This window comes from Pezoporus flaviventris, unplaced genomic scaffold (genome assembly GCF_033815535.1).
Source record: "Pezoporus flaviventris isolate CSIRO_AGI_PZ_B2104156 unplaced genomic scaffold, CSIRO_AGI_Pfla_v1 ptg000015l, whole genome shotgun sequence".
Classification (NCBI taxonomy): Eukaryota; Metazoa; Chordata; class Aves; order Psittaciformes; family Psittacidae; genus Pezoporus; species Pezoporus flaviventris.
In genome coordinates, this window is record NW_026892563.1 from 39,393,193 (window position 1) to 39,408,144 (window position 14,952).

General features: G+C 40.9%; 1 protein-coding gene across 1 annotated transcript in view; it reads left to right on the top strand.

The window, feature by feature from the left end:
* The first annotated feature begins 324 nt into the window (after window positions 1-324).
* SPAG17 (sperm associated antigen 17) overlaps window positions 325-14,952 on the top strand; it is a 104,787-nt gene continuing 90,159 nt past the window's right edge. Inside the window, exons 1-3 of the mRNA XM_061454195.1 lie at window positions 325-429; window positions 8,469-8,609; window positions 9,018-9,077. Coding sequence (XP_061310179.1) covers window positions 334-429; window positions 8,469-8,609; window positions 9,018-9,077 — 297 coding nt within the window. The 5' untranslated portion in view covers window positions 325-333. The remainder of the gene's footprint in view (window positions 430-8,468; window positions 8,610-9,017; window positions 9,078-14,952) is intronic.

Sequence of the window (14,952 nt, forward strand, 5' to 3'; positions counted from 1 at the left end):
GACTCGGGGAGCGGCTCCAGCCCTCCCCGTGCAGCCCCACCGGAGCCTCGCCTTTAGGCATCCATGCAGGAGGCGGCCGCAGCTGCCCGCCCGGGCGGCACACCACGATGCCAATGTCCGAAAACCAGCGCAGCTCCTGCCGCCCCTACAGAAACCCCGGTACCGCTTCGCCGCAGCGGCCCCAAGTCGGGCCCAGGCCCTGCCGCGGAGCTGTTCACCCGCTACCACCAGAGCGGCCCGGCCGGAAGGCGACGCCCTCCGGGAGCCGGTCGCTAGGGCGACGCGTGGGACCTGCTCTGCCGCCCGCACCGCATCGCACCGCACCGCACCGCCATGGGTCCGAAGCGGCCTAAAACCGATGCGGTCGCCCCGGCAGTGACCGTGGGCAAGAACTGGGAGGCCGCGCTGGTGTCCGCCCACCTCGAGGAGGTGAAGGCGGCCGAGGGGAGGGCGGGCCCTGGGGCTTGAAGGTGGAGGGGGAGGGGGGATGAGGGCGGAGGCAGCCCTCGCCGCTCTGCTGGCGTGGTGGTCGCAGCGTAGCTGCTGGGGGTCCGGTGGGGTGCCTCCGGGGAGCGGAGCAGACCCGACCCGACCCGACCCGACCCAGCGTGTTTCTTGCTTTCCCTCCTCGGTGCTTCTCTTCCTGGGGCTCTGGGTGCCAAGTTTCGGCTCGGAGTGAACTTCTCATAAACTGCTGAACAGCGAGGTTTGATGGAGGTGCTGACACAGCATTAACTGTAGCGTTGAAAATGGGAGGCTGTAATTTTCCTGCTTGAGTGTGTGCAGCTAAAAGGCGCTTTTCCCCCTTTTTCTTTATTTTCTTTTACAGCCTGCAAGGATCTCAAGGCATGTTTAGGTTTCCAGGTTCTGTGTAAGCAATGTAACTCTAATAAATCCTGACTTGCAAGAGAGAATTTAGTTTCAAAATAGGGTAGGAGTTTAGCAAACAATAATATTTACCTCGTGTGTGTTTATCTAGGGCTGCTGCTGCAAGTGAGACAAATGACTTCCATGGCTTCCTTGTGCCATGGGTTCTGTTATGCCCTGTTGAAAAAAAGAAAAAAAAAAGGTTTTTTTTTCTTGTTGCTGTGGTTTTGGTTGGTTTTTTTTTTTTTCTTTGTTTTTTTAACATGCCAGCAGTTTTGATTGATGTACGAGGAGCTCTTGAGTTCAGGAGGAGGCTTTTAAACTGGCTAATTGGTTGCCACAGATGTCCAAAAATCTCTTAAATACTGAGTTGCTTTTACTTTCATTTGGTAGTAACTGTATAGTACAAGTTTAGCCAAAGCAAATCACTTTTTGAAGTAAGCTGCTAAGGCCATTGTTTCCTTTCTTTTCCCTAAAACATAGTTTTTTCAGTAGAGTTCTAAGGTGCTTGAGCTATTTCTTGCTTATGAATCTCTCCCATACCTTAGGAGAGCCTCCCTGAAGCATGAGAAGGGGATGGAGGTTTAGTCTCCATCACCTCCTTAGTTCCTGGCCTTTCTCCCATGCTTACTAGCATAGCGAGGTGCCAATTAGTGATATTTTTTCTTTATGGGGGTGTTTACTGTGGTTGTGGATATTGACCAGTGAATTTGTAGAACAAAGTGCTTTGTTTGCCCTGCTGCTGCTGTGTGAAATTTATTACATTTGGTAAATGCAAGCCATTGTACTGAAGTATTTTAAAAGGTAGGAGATAAATTGTTCAAAATGCCAGAATTAGGATTATTCAGGACCATGCATTGAGGCAGATGGAAAGAAATGTTCAAATGTTCACTGAATAGGGCAAGAATTCTGTAAGGGGGAGGGAGGGGAAATGTGATCACCTAATTCAAGATTATCATAATGCCTGTACCCATGGGGACTGAATTCAGATTCCTTGGTTCCTTAGTTCTCTTATTGTCCAACTGTTTTCTGTTCCAGTTAAGCTAATTCCACTTTCTCTGTCTCGCTGTAGCAGAAGTCTTGGGAGCATGGGCAGAACTGTCTCCCTGCTGCAGTCAGCTTGAACTCAGGTTTCTTTGATGCTGAGCAGCCACTGACATTTCTTACTGCAGGAAAAGTCTTATTCAGCTCTTACAGTCATGGGCAGGAGCTCAGCGCAAAACTGGCAAATGCCAACAAATCTGTTATGAGCAAGGATTCTGTGACTTGAGATTCATCAAGTATGGCCAAATGTGGGTATACTTAATGTAAATAAACATGCTCTGTGAAAGCACATCTTTGAAATGAGTATGGCTGAGCTGCCAAATTTAGTTCCTTCCTCTTGAACATGGAGGGAATTGAATATCTTAATAACTTAATCACATGGGGGGGTTTATTAAAGGATAAATGTGGTTGTTAAAAATCAAATCTCATTCTGCAAATAGTCCAACCGTACTATCCCTACCCTACCCTGCCCTGGTACTTGTATAGCGTACAAGATTTAAACGTGAATATATAAAGCTCAGGAACTGAAAGCAGCCTGTAAAAGAGAGTGTTGAGCATCTTTAATTCTAGGTGTCATCAGACACAGTGCACACAATTATTTCTTACTCCTGCTCGATAGTTGTATGCGATATACATGATACGTGTGTACATGATATGAATCTGAAATTACTTGGGAGATGACAGGAACTCCTATCAATTAAACAAATTTCTCTTTGTGATTCATGTCTAAGGAATTTTAGATCTTTTACTTGTATCAATTTAGAAAATATTCTTTCCCTTTAGTGGAGTCAAACGGAATTTACTAGAACTGGTTTTAAATTGTACCAGATAGACCGAGCAATGAAATTTCACATTTTAATGTGTGTTTATGACTTGCAATATTTTATTAGTCTGATCTATGAAAAGGAGTCATTTTACCAGTGGTGTTAAGATTTTATGGACGGGAATGCTAACTAAAATATGATTTAAATGGTATTTACTAACCAAATAATTGCTTTTACTAAACACACTGTAAAAACTGGCAAACAGACAGCTTAAAACCATGTACAGAGGAAATATGGATTTTGCAGAGCCCCATATTATAGTTTATATAAATTGCGTTGTTTGCAGTGTGCTACACAGAAGAACGTGGGTCTGCAAGCTGTATTTGCCGCCAGATATTAAGATATTTTGATTGGCTTCACTGCAGGATTAAGTTACAAAATATAAATTAAAATTCTTAGTTTGAAACTCTGCATGTTTTAAGTAGTTCAGGGGTGATGTTTGCTAAGGGAAAGTTAAATTCTGGGCAAATACAGCCCTTGATTAAAATAACTGCTATCTATCATGTTCTTATTATCTAGTGTAACTACTCATAGCACCTGGAAGCCACATTCTGCTCAGACCTGCCATCTGCATAGTTTCTCTCAGTTTACTAGCATTTTAGGGCCCTCAAATTGAACTGAAATTCAACCTTGTAAAACCATTAAAAATGTACTAAATGGGGTGGCTTCACTTTTCATAACTATTCATATTGCTGAAATTAATATTCAGCTGAGCTTTGATAGTCTTTAACCTGCCCAGATTATACAGCAAAAGCTCAGTGTCTTAAAATCAGAATCCCTTAGTAATCCAGGTGTATGCCAGTCAGCAGGTAATGAAAATGGACTTGCAGGTTTCTGAGCAGTGATGCCCTACACAGTTACTATGTTAAAGCTACAGAATCCCTGAGGAGCAACCTCTCCCAGCAATGCAGGGGGTTGGAACTAGATGATCTTAAGGTCCTTTCCAGCCCTAACCGTTCTATGATTCTATGGTCTACTGATTTGCAAGCTCCCCCCCGCATTGTTACAGTGAAGAGTGCTAGGTGTAATATTGTCCTTAGTGTTCAGAAATCACTAATTAATCTCATGATTTCTAAGGAAACAATCAGATTAAAAAACTCTTGCTGTTTGATGCTCAGATGCTTGGAAATTCAGTTTTCAACTGTTTCTCTTCAGCTGTTACTGTTAGATTTGGAATTGTGCTGCAGTGAAATGGAGCTATTAGTTGTGAGCCTAAGGAAAAAAAAAACACCAAAACAAACAGAACAAACTAAGTAAAAACTAACCAACAAAAAGCCGAACAAAACCTCACCATTAAATACTATAAGCATAAATTATGCTGCAAAATGATGGTTACTTAGATTGCTTGGAAATGGCAGTGGGGTGTTTGATGTCTGCTTGATGCTTTTCCTGGGCAGAGGTCTAGGAACTGGTACTGCAGAAATAAACAATAGAGCTGACTTGTTCAAATGCCTTGTCTAGAGCTGCTGCCCTTTTGTGCTAGGAAATGAAGCAGAGAAAACGAGATGTGTTTAAAAAGGAAACAAAATTTTGTAAGCTATTGTTGTGTGGTTTTTTTTTATCCAATGCGAAGCTGGATTTCTTTTTTACCATACCCTTGATATTCCAATAGCTCTGTGGCAAACAAGAGATGTAGGCTATGTGTACTGGTTTTTAACAGTTGGGAAAATCACGTTACAGAGGAACACAATGAAGCCTTGACAACTAAGTCAGGAGAAGATGAAAAACTCGTTTGTGAAAACGAGGAGTTTGGAAAACTGCTAGCTGCTTACTTGGAGCTTTCAGAGTTAGGGGGGTCTTGCTGGGATTGGAGCCTCTTCACCTGAGGGACGTACAAGCTTCCCACATAGGTGGTTATTTCTAACACAGGGGAAGACTTCAGTGCATTTCAACTGTTGCCGTGGCTAAGAGTTTTAAAACGGGGTGGTGACAGTGTCATGTGTGACAGTGATTGTCACTGGATGTTTTACAGTGAGAGCGGTCTGGCCTCCCCTGAAGTGGAGCTTGGTGCAGATGGTTTAAGGAGTATTCGGTTACCAACACCATGTTTCCAGCTTCATTTTTTCTCCCATTGGTGCTTGAATCAGCATTGTTGATTCTGTGGGCTGTCTACTCCCTGCATTTTGGTAGTCATTTTTCACAGTACATAGTGCTTGGGCTATACTCTGGATGGCAGCCTCCTTAGGCTGTTTCCATGCTTTTCAGTAGTTATTTCTATGTACTTTAAGCTGGGAACCTCAGTTGAGGTAGCCTTAGGGTCACTAATCTATCCTCTTTCAGATCCTTTCTCAGGTCTCACTTCTACAATAACATTTGAAAGAATTAAACTAAGTAGAGGAGCAGTTGTATATTGAGGGAGAAAATATTTTTAAAGTAACCGTATACGTTTTACTACTTTTTCTTCTCATTTTTATGTTGTGATTTTAGGTGGTGAGCTGTAGAAGCAGGGTCTGTTTCTTCTCTAGCCTTTCAGTGCCTTGAACATTAAGGATACTGTTACAATATTGATAATATAAGGGCAATATTGCAAAAATAATAATTTTTAAGGTCATAAAAGAGCATAGTCAATTAAACACCTTAAACTATATACTAACGCTGCACATTCACTGTGCTTAGTGACTTCAGTTGCTGTTCCCAATATTCAGCCCTTCTGAAAGGGCTTCATAATCAGTCAGTCTAGAAACAGATGAGTGGGAATTCTGGATTGTTCTCTGGTGTGTAGCTGATTTTGGTATTTCTCTAGCTCCATTTCCCAGGTATTGTACCTTTTTAATAAAAACAATATATTTTTAGTTATTTTGCAGCTAGGGAAATCAGGAAAATTCTCTCTCCATTGCCTGTAATGCCTTTCTAAGGACTGCATAAATAATGTGAAGAAGAGTCTCCTTGCTTAAACAGAACTCTGAAGTGCTTGGGAAGCATTAGAGGGGCTAGAGAATAAAGGTTTGGAGAAGGAACCTGGAGATGGAGGAAGCTGGAAGTGAGATTAGATTCTAAAACTAGGGATTAGCTGGACAAGGAGACTGAGGATGAGAACTAGGGGATCAAGGAATGCACAGATGGCAGGAAGCATTACAAGAAGCCGTGGGACTCAGATGAGGAACAGAGTGGAAATGGAAAGAGAAATGAGATAGGGACAGTTGCGACTAAGGGATAGAAAGATCAAGAAGAGACAAGACTATAGGGAAACAGGTTTCACAAACATTGTTGCAGGATAGTGTTAATCAGTACTAGCAGGTTTAATTTGTGGGTACCAAGATACCAGCATGTTTTAAGGAGGAACTGAAGAAGGCATAAGGCAGAAGTTTTAGGATGCTCTGAGGGAGATTTCTTTGTATATCTGAAGAACTGCAGGAAGTTGTGGAGGTGGGCTCTATATTGGTGTTGGACCATATTTCTAGCATCTAGATTAGAACCTGACATTCCTGAGTCTTGCTGCTCTTGTGCTGTCAGCATCTGTCTGTGGGACTTCCTGGGCCCAGTTCCCTTCTTGGTGGTCCTCAGCAAAGAGCGTAGTGGTATCAGTTGTTTCATTAGCCCATGTCATGGATGGATGACTGTTCAAAGGTGGTGAGCCCTAGGAACACCATGACACTGCCACACAGGGGCATTTCAATCTCAGTTCTGAAAGTGTGGAGAATTGTGCATTTGTACACAAGGAAGTGCTCTCTGTTCAAAGAATGGCAAAGTTTTCTGTCCAGTTCTTGGCAAATATACAATGACAACTTTTAATTTAATGAATTCATTGTATATGACAACTTTAACTGCAACTCCTGTGCGTGTGTTTTGATGATAATATCATAATATCTAGTTGTTTTATAGTGCTGTGCACCAGTAGCTGTCTTGGCAACTTTAAGAAGGAGAAGGTATTGTTGTCACCCCCCAAGTAGAAGGAGGGGGAAGAAATACAGTGTATAGTCCCTATACAGGCCATTGTTGCTGCCACTTCTCCATTGAGCAGTGCTTGCTGCCTCAGGTCAGTGGGACACTCTCATGAATTCCATCATGTTTGCATGCTTCTAAAGCATCAGCAATCTGCTTGCACTGTCCTGCATTTAAAAAGTTGAAAGTTTCTTTTATGCTGCTATAAAACATTAAGGAAGTATATGTGTGGAACTATGGAGCCCTTTTGGGTTAAGTATCTACCAGTGGCTACTTGCAGTTTCAGAAGATTACCCTTAGCAATGCAGGTGATCTTTTCCTTGTATGTCATGCCATCTGCATATACATCTACAATCATGTCATGCCATCTACACGTGATGTTATGCTTTGATATCTTAAGAGTATGACGGTTTCCCTCCGTGCAAGCATTTACTAGTTTGAAACTTATGCCAACTGTTGCTTTCTCTCATCCCAAGTCATCAGTGACTCAAATTGCAAACATTTAGGAAGGCCTTTTTTTCAGCGAAGAGAAGGAACACATGAAGAAGGGTATAGTAAAACTGGAAAAAGAAATTTCTCCTTCTATCATTTACATCTAACTTTGTTTTGGAACCATCCTTTCCCTCTCTTTACCATCAATTCAGGTTTTGTTCCTCTTTTCCATAAGGACTTTGTACGTAATACACACATATGAAAATATTTCCATCAAAATCCTAGAGTTAGAACCCTCTCTGAAATTTGTCTTTCAAACCTTTCCCTGCTAAAGTAGTATGTGAATCTGCTTAGCCTGGTCCTGATCAGTGTGACACCACCTTGAGACTACCTGGAGCTACTGAAGCTCTTTCCATATTCACCTTTATGCAGTTTTATTGGTAGCTTGCAGTTTACACGTGATTTGATGTAGAGTACAACCCTTGGAAGTGCTTATGGTTCAGCTGCCACTGATGCTGATAAAGAAGACTGAAGTCAGATGTAGATGTGCTGGAGATAGCCACTCACTTTGTGAAAGGGATTACAGTAGGCTCAAGCACAAGAAATGGGGAAGAAGAGTAGCCAGAAAAGTTGCTGCAATAACATTTGGAAGGTTTTGCAGATGGATACCACTAAATGATGTATTCCAATCTTGTCTTGTTTTGCATTTCTGTAGTGCTAAAATCAGATCATTTTCATTAAAATTTGTCTATTTTACTGCAAATGTTTGACAGCTCCTAGTGGTTTTAACCTGTCAATTCCTACAGTGAAATATAATTTGCCTTTGAAAAATTATTTTTCTTAGTTCACAATACTTGGTGAAAACGTCCAAGAACTATGTTGTGCATAATTAAAGCTTCATAAAACATCATACAAATAATGCTACAGTCTTTAGGAGTTAGTGTGTGGGCATTGTCTGATTCCCTGCATGAGGGAGCTGGGAAATTATTATTACTACTACTACTATTATTATTACTAGTATTACTATTACTACAGCAAATAATCACAATAATGTTCAATGGCAATAATGCATATTTTGAAAGTTCACTTCTTGTTTGCTTACTGAACTGTCAAATGACATTTAAAAGTTACTTTCTTTTTGCGTGATGGTAATGCAGCCGCTGAGGTTTGTAGAGGTTGTTAGTTGGCGTTTGGGGTTTTCATAGGATAATGCTGCCACCTGATGGCAGAGACAGTTGGGACAATGTAGTGCGTGCTTTCTCGGGTTTTATACATTTTATTTCGATGTGATTAATACAGTGATGTTTAATACATCTTAAAGGCAGTAACCATCTCTACAGGATTAGTCCTTGAAACTGCAGAGAAGCAGTTTTGTCTGCTTGAGGTTTAACACCTGAAATGTTTTATTTTGGAAAACAGGATGATTGGAAGCCTAGCATTGCTTTTGTTGTTGGGAGCAGAACTGAGGATGAAATCCACACCAAGGCCCTGTCTCTTGCTGTGCGGGTGCCACAGCGGAAGCTCTTCAGCGTCGTAACACGTGAAGACATTCTCACACAGGTATTCCAAGAAAGGAACTTTTGATAACAAACCAAACCCTGAATCTCACTTCTGTATACTCACTTCTTCAGTCTATGGTCACTATACATTTTGTATTCAATATTCAATTGAAGGTCAATATTCAATGTGGAAGGTTTAAAAGTTACAGTAGTTCATAGGGGTTAAAAAATGGAAAAAGAAAAGTTTACTGTCAAAGTTGGTCTGTTCCTTGTAAGTAGTGAGGTTTTGTTGCAGACTTTTCTCCAAGCTCCTGAACACAAAAACTCCCTCACTAAGGTACAGGGGTACCATAAGATGATTCCTCGTGTTTTGGAGTGTGAGTGTAGTGTTTGTAAGAGAGAATAATGAGTAAAATAATATGTGTAAACTTCCAATCTTCTCACAGTAGAATGCTTTATTTTCTTGCAGATCAGAGATTCAGGGAATCAGAAGGGAAAAAAGGTTACAGATGTGCCTATGTACTATGAGGTAGGTGAAAATATGTATTGCAAAGTCGCTGTTCTTTTACTCTGAAGCACATGCAGCTGTGTGATTGTTATGCACACCTGAGTAAGTGGATATAGCTGGTAAAAGCACTTGACCCTCTAGGTGCTTCAGCTGGTTTCTTTATGTGATACCAGCAATGTTCTTTTGGACTGCTGATCAAGTAAAGGTGAAGATATCTTTCCAGGGGTATGAGTTTTATTATGTAAAGTATGAGAAAGCTGGGGCTGTTCATCCTGGAGAAGAGAAGCTGTGTGGAGACCTCAGAGCAGCTTCCAGTATCTGAAGGGGGCCTACAAGGATGCTGGAGAGGGACTCTTCATCAGGGACTGTAGGAACAGGACAGGGGATAATGGATTCAGACAGAAACAGGGGAAGTTCAGGCTGGATATAAGGAAGAAGTTCTTTACTGTGAGGGTGGTGAGGCAGTGGCACAGGATGCCCAGAGAAGTGGTAAGTGCTCCATCCTTGGCAGTGTTCAAGGCCAGGTTGGACAGAGCCTTGGATGGCATGGTCTAGCGTGAGGCATCCCTGCCAATGGCAGGAGGTTGGAACTGGATGATCTTAAGGTCCTTTTCAACCCAAACCATTCTATGATTCTATATGTTATGTGGTCGTATTTTGATGGTGGTGTCACAAATTACAGAAAAATAATTAAATCCTGCTCAGATACTCCCAGGAATTGAGAGACTTACACCTTTGTTTATAGGAATGCGGTCCTATAAATGAAACCCCATCTCTGTGTGCTTGTATCCATTATAATCTCAGTTTGATGTTAAATTCTACCCAGGTTCATCTAGTGGGGCATGTCAACAGCGTTAGCAACCATGCTTATGCAAAGAGTACTTCCTCCTACTTTGTTAATGTTTTACTTACAGTTTGCGAGAACTTATAAAATCCTGTGATTAATTAGAAGATTGTTTAAAATTTTCTCAGGTAGTTTTATGGCCCTACAGACCTGGAGCATAAAGAATTTTGGATCCCTCTAAAAAGATCTTGTTTGCATTTTAGTCCTGCAATGACTAATAAACTTTTTATGTGTCTCAGGCTTTGGTGGACTGTATAACAGGTCTTTTTAGTTGTAGTCTGTTTTTCAGTAATGCCAGACTACTATCTGAACAAGTCCCTTTGGAATTATTTACCACTGACATGACTGTGAATTTTATGCAATTAACCCTCTTCGTTTAGGACTAGCCTCCCAGGCAAACTCGCCCTTATATTACCTGGTATATGAAACCTCTTCAGTCCTACTGACAGAAAGATTTTGAAGTCTAGCTCTGAGCAGCAGCTTTGTATGATACCTGTATTTAATTACTAAGAGCAATTTTGCTTGTGAAGTGGATACCTATTAAATTCCAGCTGTCAGTGCTGTGTCTCATTAGCTACTTACTTTACTCCTCAAGGACATTTTTTTTTTCCTTCCCTCCTTTAACAGAGAATATAAAATGCCTGTTCTGACCTTTTGCTTGGACTCAGTTTCCGTTCTGGCTGTAGCGAATTAGAAGATTGATCGTGTTGCCACGAGCATTAAGATCCTGCCTCTCTGGGCAGAATTTGCTCCTGAGCATTCACCTAAAGTACATGTGCAGCTTGTGCTTTCAGAGTTTTCACTACAGCAAGGAGAAACGAATCTGAGTTTAGCAGAGGAAACAAGGTTGTGAAATGTTCTTCTGAGAGCATTTCTGTCTTCACCGCATACCAATTCTTTTCTCTGTGGTAGGATTCAACATGCTGGCATTTCCACAAGAGCATATTCTTTTTTAGGCAGACTGTAAATGAGATTCCCGACATTTAATGATGTTTGAACATATGACGTGTACATGTGTGTCAGTTTGGGGATGATGACATGCACAGTAACGTGGTTATTAGTGGTATTAATAGTAACACTGTTACCCATGTCACTGGACTTGCACATTGAATCTACTGAAATGCAGGGGGTTTTAATACATTTCAGTGCAGAGGTCTGCAGTGCCTGCAAGACAGCAAACTTTAACCGACTGCTCTTGGTATATTGCAGGCTAATTAGATATTATGTACCTGTTGCCTACTCTAAATTAGTTTACAGTTTCTATCATCTTACTGTGTTGTATTTCATATCACTTCTATTGTACAAAGTGAAGAGGATCAGAGCAGGGTTTATAAACATGTAGCTAAAAGATTTCCAAATCCAGGAGAAAGAGATATGTAACACTTTTTCTGTCTCTTAGGTGACCTGATGGGAGTAGGAGTCCTGAGAGGTAATTTTGTGTGAATTCTAGTGCTAAATTAAATTATTTTAGGCTGATTTTTCTCGTAAAGATGCCATGGAAATGATTTTTTTCCTTTGTCTATGGAAGGGAAAATGGTACATCTCTGTATCAATAAATCTCATAATTAACTTAGCATGGACAGTTTTTCCAACAGACAAAAACTAAAATCAGGGATTGTAGTGATAGGACAAGGGGTGATGGGTTCAAACTGAAACAAGGGAAGTTCAGGTTAGATATAAGGAAGAAGTTCTTTACTGTGAGGGTGCTGAGGCGCTGGCACAGGTTGCCCAGAGAAGTGGTAAATGCTCCATCCCTGGCCGTGTTCAAGGCCAGGTTGGACAGAGCCTTGGGCGAGATGGTTTAGTGTGGCTCTCGGATAAACTGAGATGCTTGGGATGAAGGGTCGTGGAAGGCTGAAGAAGTCCCAAGTGGCAGACACGAGCAGTTTTGTTTGGATGTAGATCCTAGATTGCTGCCTTCAAAATGCGTCCTTGTGCTTGTGAAGCCAGCAAAACTGAAGTCCTGTAATAGCAGTGTCCTTCCATACTGCTCTGACTCATCTCCAGGATAAGCCACGCTGTGTAACCAAAAAGGCTTAATTGCAATCAAAATCATTAATCTGTATTTCACTTCCTGTCAAGGATTAAGATATTAATTCTGGTTTCTCACAGCAAAGCTCCTACCCGTAGCTGTCAAGCTGAAAAATACAATCAAATCAGGTGCCAAATACAAATCATGGCCCATTCTCATCCTGGAATTCTGTGGGACTGGAGCAGAATAAATCATTCTTAATTGTAAATAAATCATAAATATTTTCCAGCTGGGTAGATAGCTAACTACATCTGCATTTTGAGGCTGGGAGGCAGCATGAGCAGCATGCACTGCACTCCTGAGATCCTTGAGAACAGATACAGGTGAACATAAGTTAGAAAAGCTCCTAAGCATGGTAGAATTTTGTATCCATGTATATACGAAAGTATACGCATAAAAACAAATGCTTTCTGTGTTCTTCACAGTTGTAGTTGGCAAGGGCTGTGTAAGTGCCTGGTATTTTAGGCTTATACTGTAAAGGTTTACACTGTTCTGGCTTACAAGAGGTTTTAAATGGGAGTTACATCACTTCTCTGAGAGCTAACTTTTCTGGTCAGGTAGGAAGATTTCAGACTTGCTTTTCAAGTGTAAATATAATCTACTTTCCCAAGAGACCACAGTGAATGCTGCAGAAGTAAATGTGTATATATAGGGATGGCAGTGCTTTAAAACCTGCCTTTTTGCAAGGTTCTGTTGATACAGTTAAAGATAACAGCTTATGAAGGAAGCTGTACAACCATATTAGCTGTTGGTTTTCCAAATATAAAGCAGAATAATCACTACTTGGCCCTAGTTTTCCTGCATCTTAATTGACTCTTCTGCTGTTTCCATATAATACCAGACCAGTGCCATGTTAGTGATATTTTTCTTGCCAATTAAAAGAAAAATAATCTGTTACTGTCCTTATCTCTGCTGGCCCATGCTGGTCTCCTGTCCCAAGGAACAAGGGATAGGGCAAGAGGAAGCAGCCTTAAGCTGTGCCAGGAGAGTTTTAGGCTGGGTATTAGGAATATTTCCTTCCCCCAAAGGGTGGTCAGGCGTTGGAACAGGCTGCCCAGGGCAGTGGTGGGGTCACTGTCCCTGGAAGTGTTCCCAAACTGTGCAGGTGAGGCCCTCAGTGACATCGGTTTGTGGTGGCCTTGGCAGTGCTGTGGAACAGTTGGGCTTAATGGTCTTAAAGGCCTTTTCCAACCTGGCTGATTCTGTGACTCCATGACTCCATGTTGTCTTGCTTTTATTTTTCTTGCTCTTCTTCCTTACATATGAAATAGTGATGGCTTTTAAATCAGGCTATCCTGTTACCCATCTGATTTCACTGAATTATCTCTGTTTGATTCTTGCATGTGACAAGCAAGTAAACATTAGCTTGATATAACATGCTGGAACTATTAATATTTAAACAGAATAGAATATAGTATTTTGATTACAAATTGTTCTGCTTCTTGTCATCACTGGCTAAACACAGGACCTGTTTGATTCTCCTGTTGACTTGCTTCCAGATCTGCATGGCAAATGGTTCTCATAAAACCTCCCTTTATTTTACCTCCTCGCTAAAAGGAAGGTAGTGTCAACTCAGATACTTCAAACTTCTGGCCTGATAAAAGCAGGAGAAGTGCCAGTTTTTCTGCCTGAGTCAAGGTACATAACAGCCAACCCGTATCACCAGGCATATTGAGGCACCAATCTGGTTGTGCAGTTTCAACTAACAGAGCAAAGAGACGCCGAAATGAAATCCTTCCACTGCCAAGCATAATATGCACAGTTTTGCCATTAAAATCCAGTTCAGCTGAGTGCTTCCATATAAATCTTAAATTAGTTCATGCTTTGTACAGCTCATTTTGAGAACTAAAAGGTTATTGCAGAATAGAATAGAATATTGCATGGGTTTATAATTATTTATATGGTACATGGACTTTTTTCTTTGTTATTTTTTCCCAAGGACTGTGATGTCAGAATCCTTGGGAAATTGTGTAATGTTCACAGTACTTCCTGACTTAGTAGGCAATAGGCTGTAGCAGAGACAGAAGGATTCTTGGGTTTTCTAGGTGTAAATGAAACAGATTCCTCGCCTATCACTTCCAACACAAAATACATAAGCCAAGATATTAAGAACTTTTGTGGGATAATAAAACATTACAATGAACAAGTGAAGGAGAGAGAAGTGGAATTAATTTAGCCATGAAGCAGTAAATTTAAAGCAAATTTTAAGCATTTCTGTGAATTAATGCTTTGCTAGAAGTGTGTGGAATGTAGACCTATGAAGTAGGGGTTGTTGCTGGTAAACTACTTGAAGTGCTGATGGTGTCATGATGCAAAGAGAAGGTCCACTTTAAATTGGAACTGTGTGTGTATGTTTATATTGCATTCTATATAATTATATAGATTTATGTCGTATATACTTTTAAATGTGTGTGTGCATGTGCATAATTACTCAAAACTGCCTTCTATTACTCACCCCAATGGCATGAATTTCATTCAAGAAATGAGTTAAGAATAGCTATTCTGTTGCTAAATAACTTTTATGTTATCTCTCAATAGGTCTTGAATACCTTTTACCTTTCTATTATCTTACACCTTTCTACTGTCCCCATTTTAGACTTGCTCATCATTGTCTTCAGGGAAAAGAAAAGACAACAAAGAAAAGAGGGCAGTGCTGGGGACAAGGAGTAGTTGAGGATTATAGTAAATGTGTTAAGGATTATAGTAAATACCTAGGGTAGAAAAATCAGAAGTCTTAGGTTTAGCTTAATGAGAAAACAGAACTGTTAGTGTCACAGACATAATGCTTATGGCAAGGACTGTTTTCACCCAAGAAGTGTACAAGCTACTGGGAGATGTGCAGCATGTGGAGCAAAGGCTTGTTAGTAGTCAGTGCCAATGAAGAAAAAAGGTTCAGAGATAATGCTAATCAGGAGTGTTTTTAAGGAAGCCTTTTGGTTTCTTATGGAAACATACAATTAAAGGTGGTGTTTTTGTGGAGGTGTATAGATTTTGACAAAACACCATCCAAAAGGCTGGTG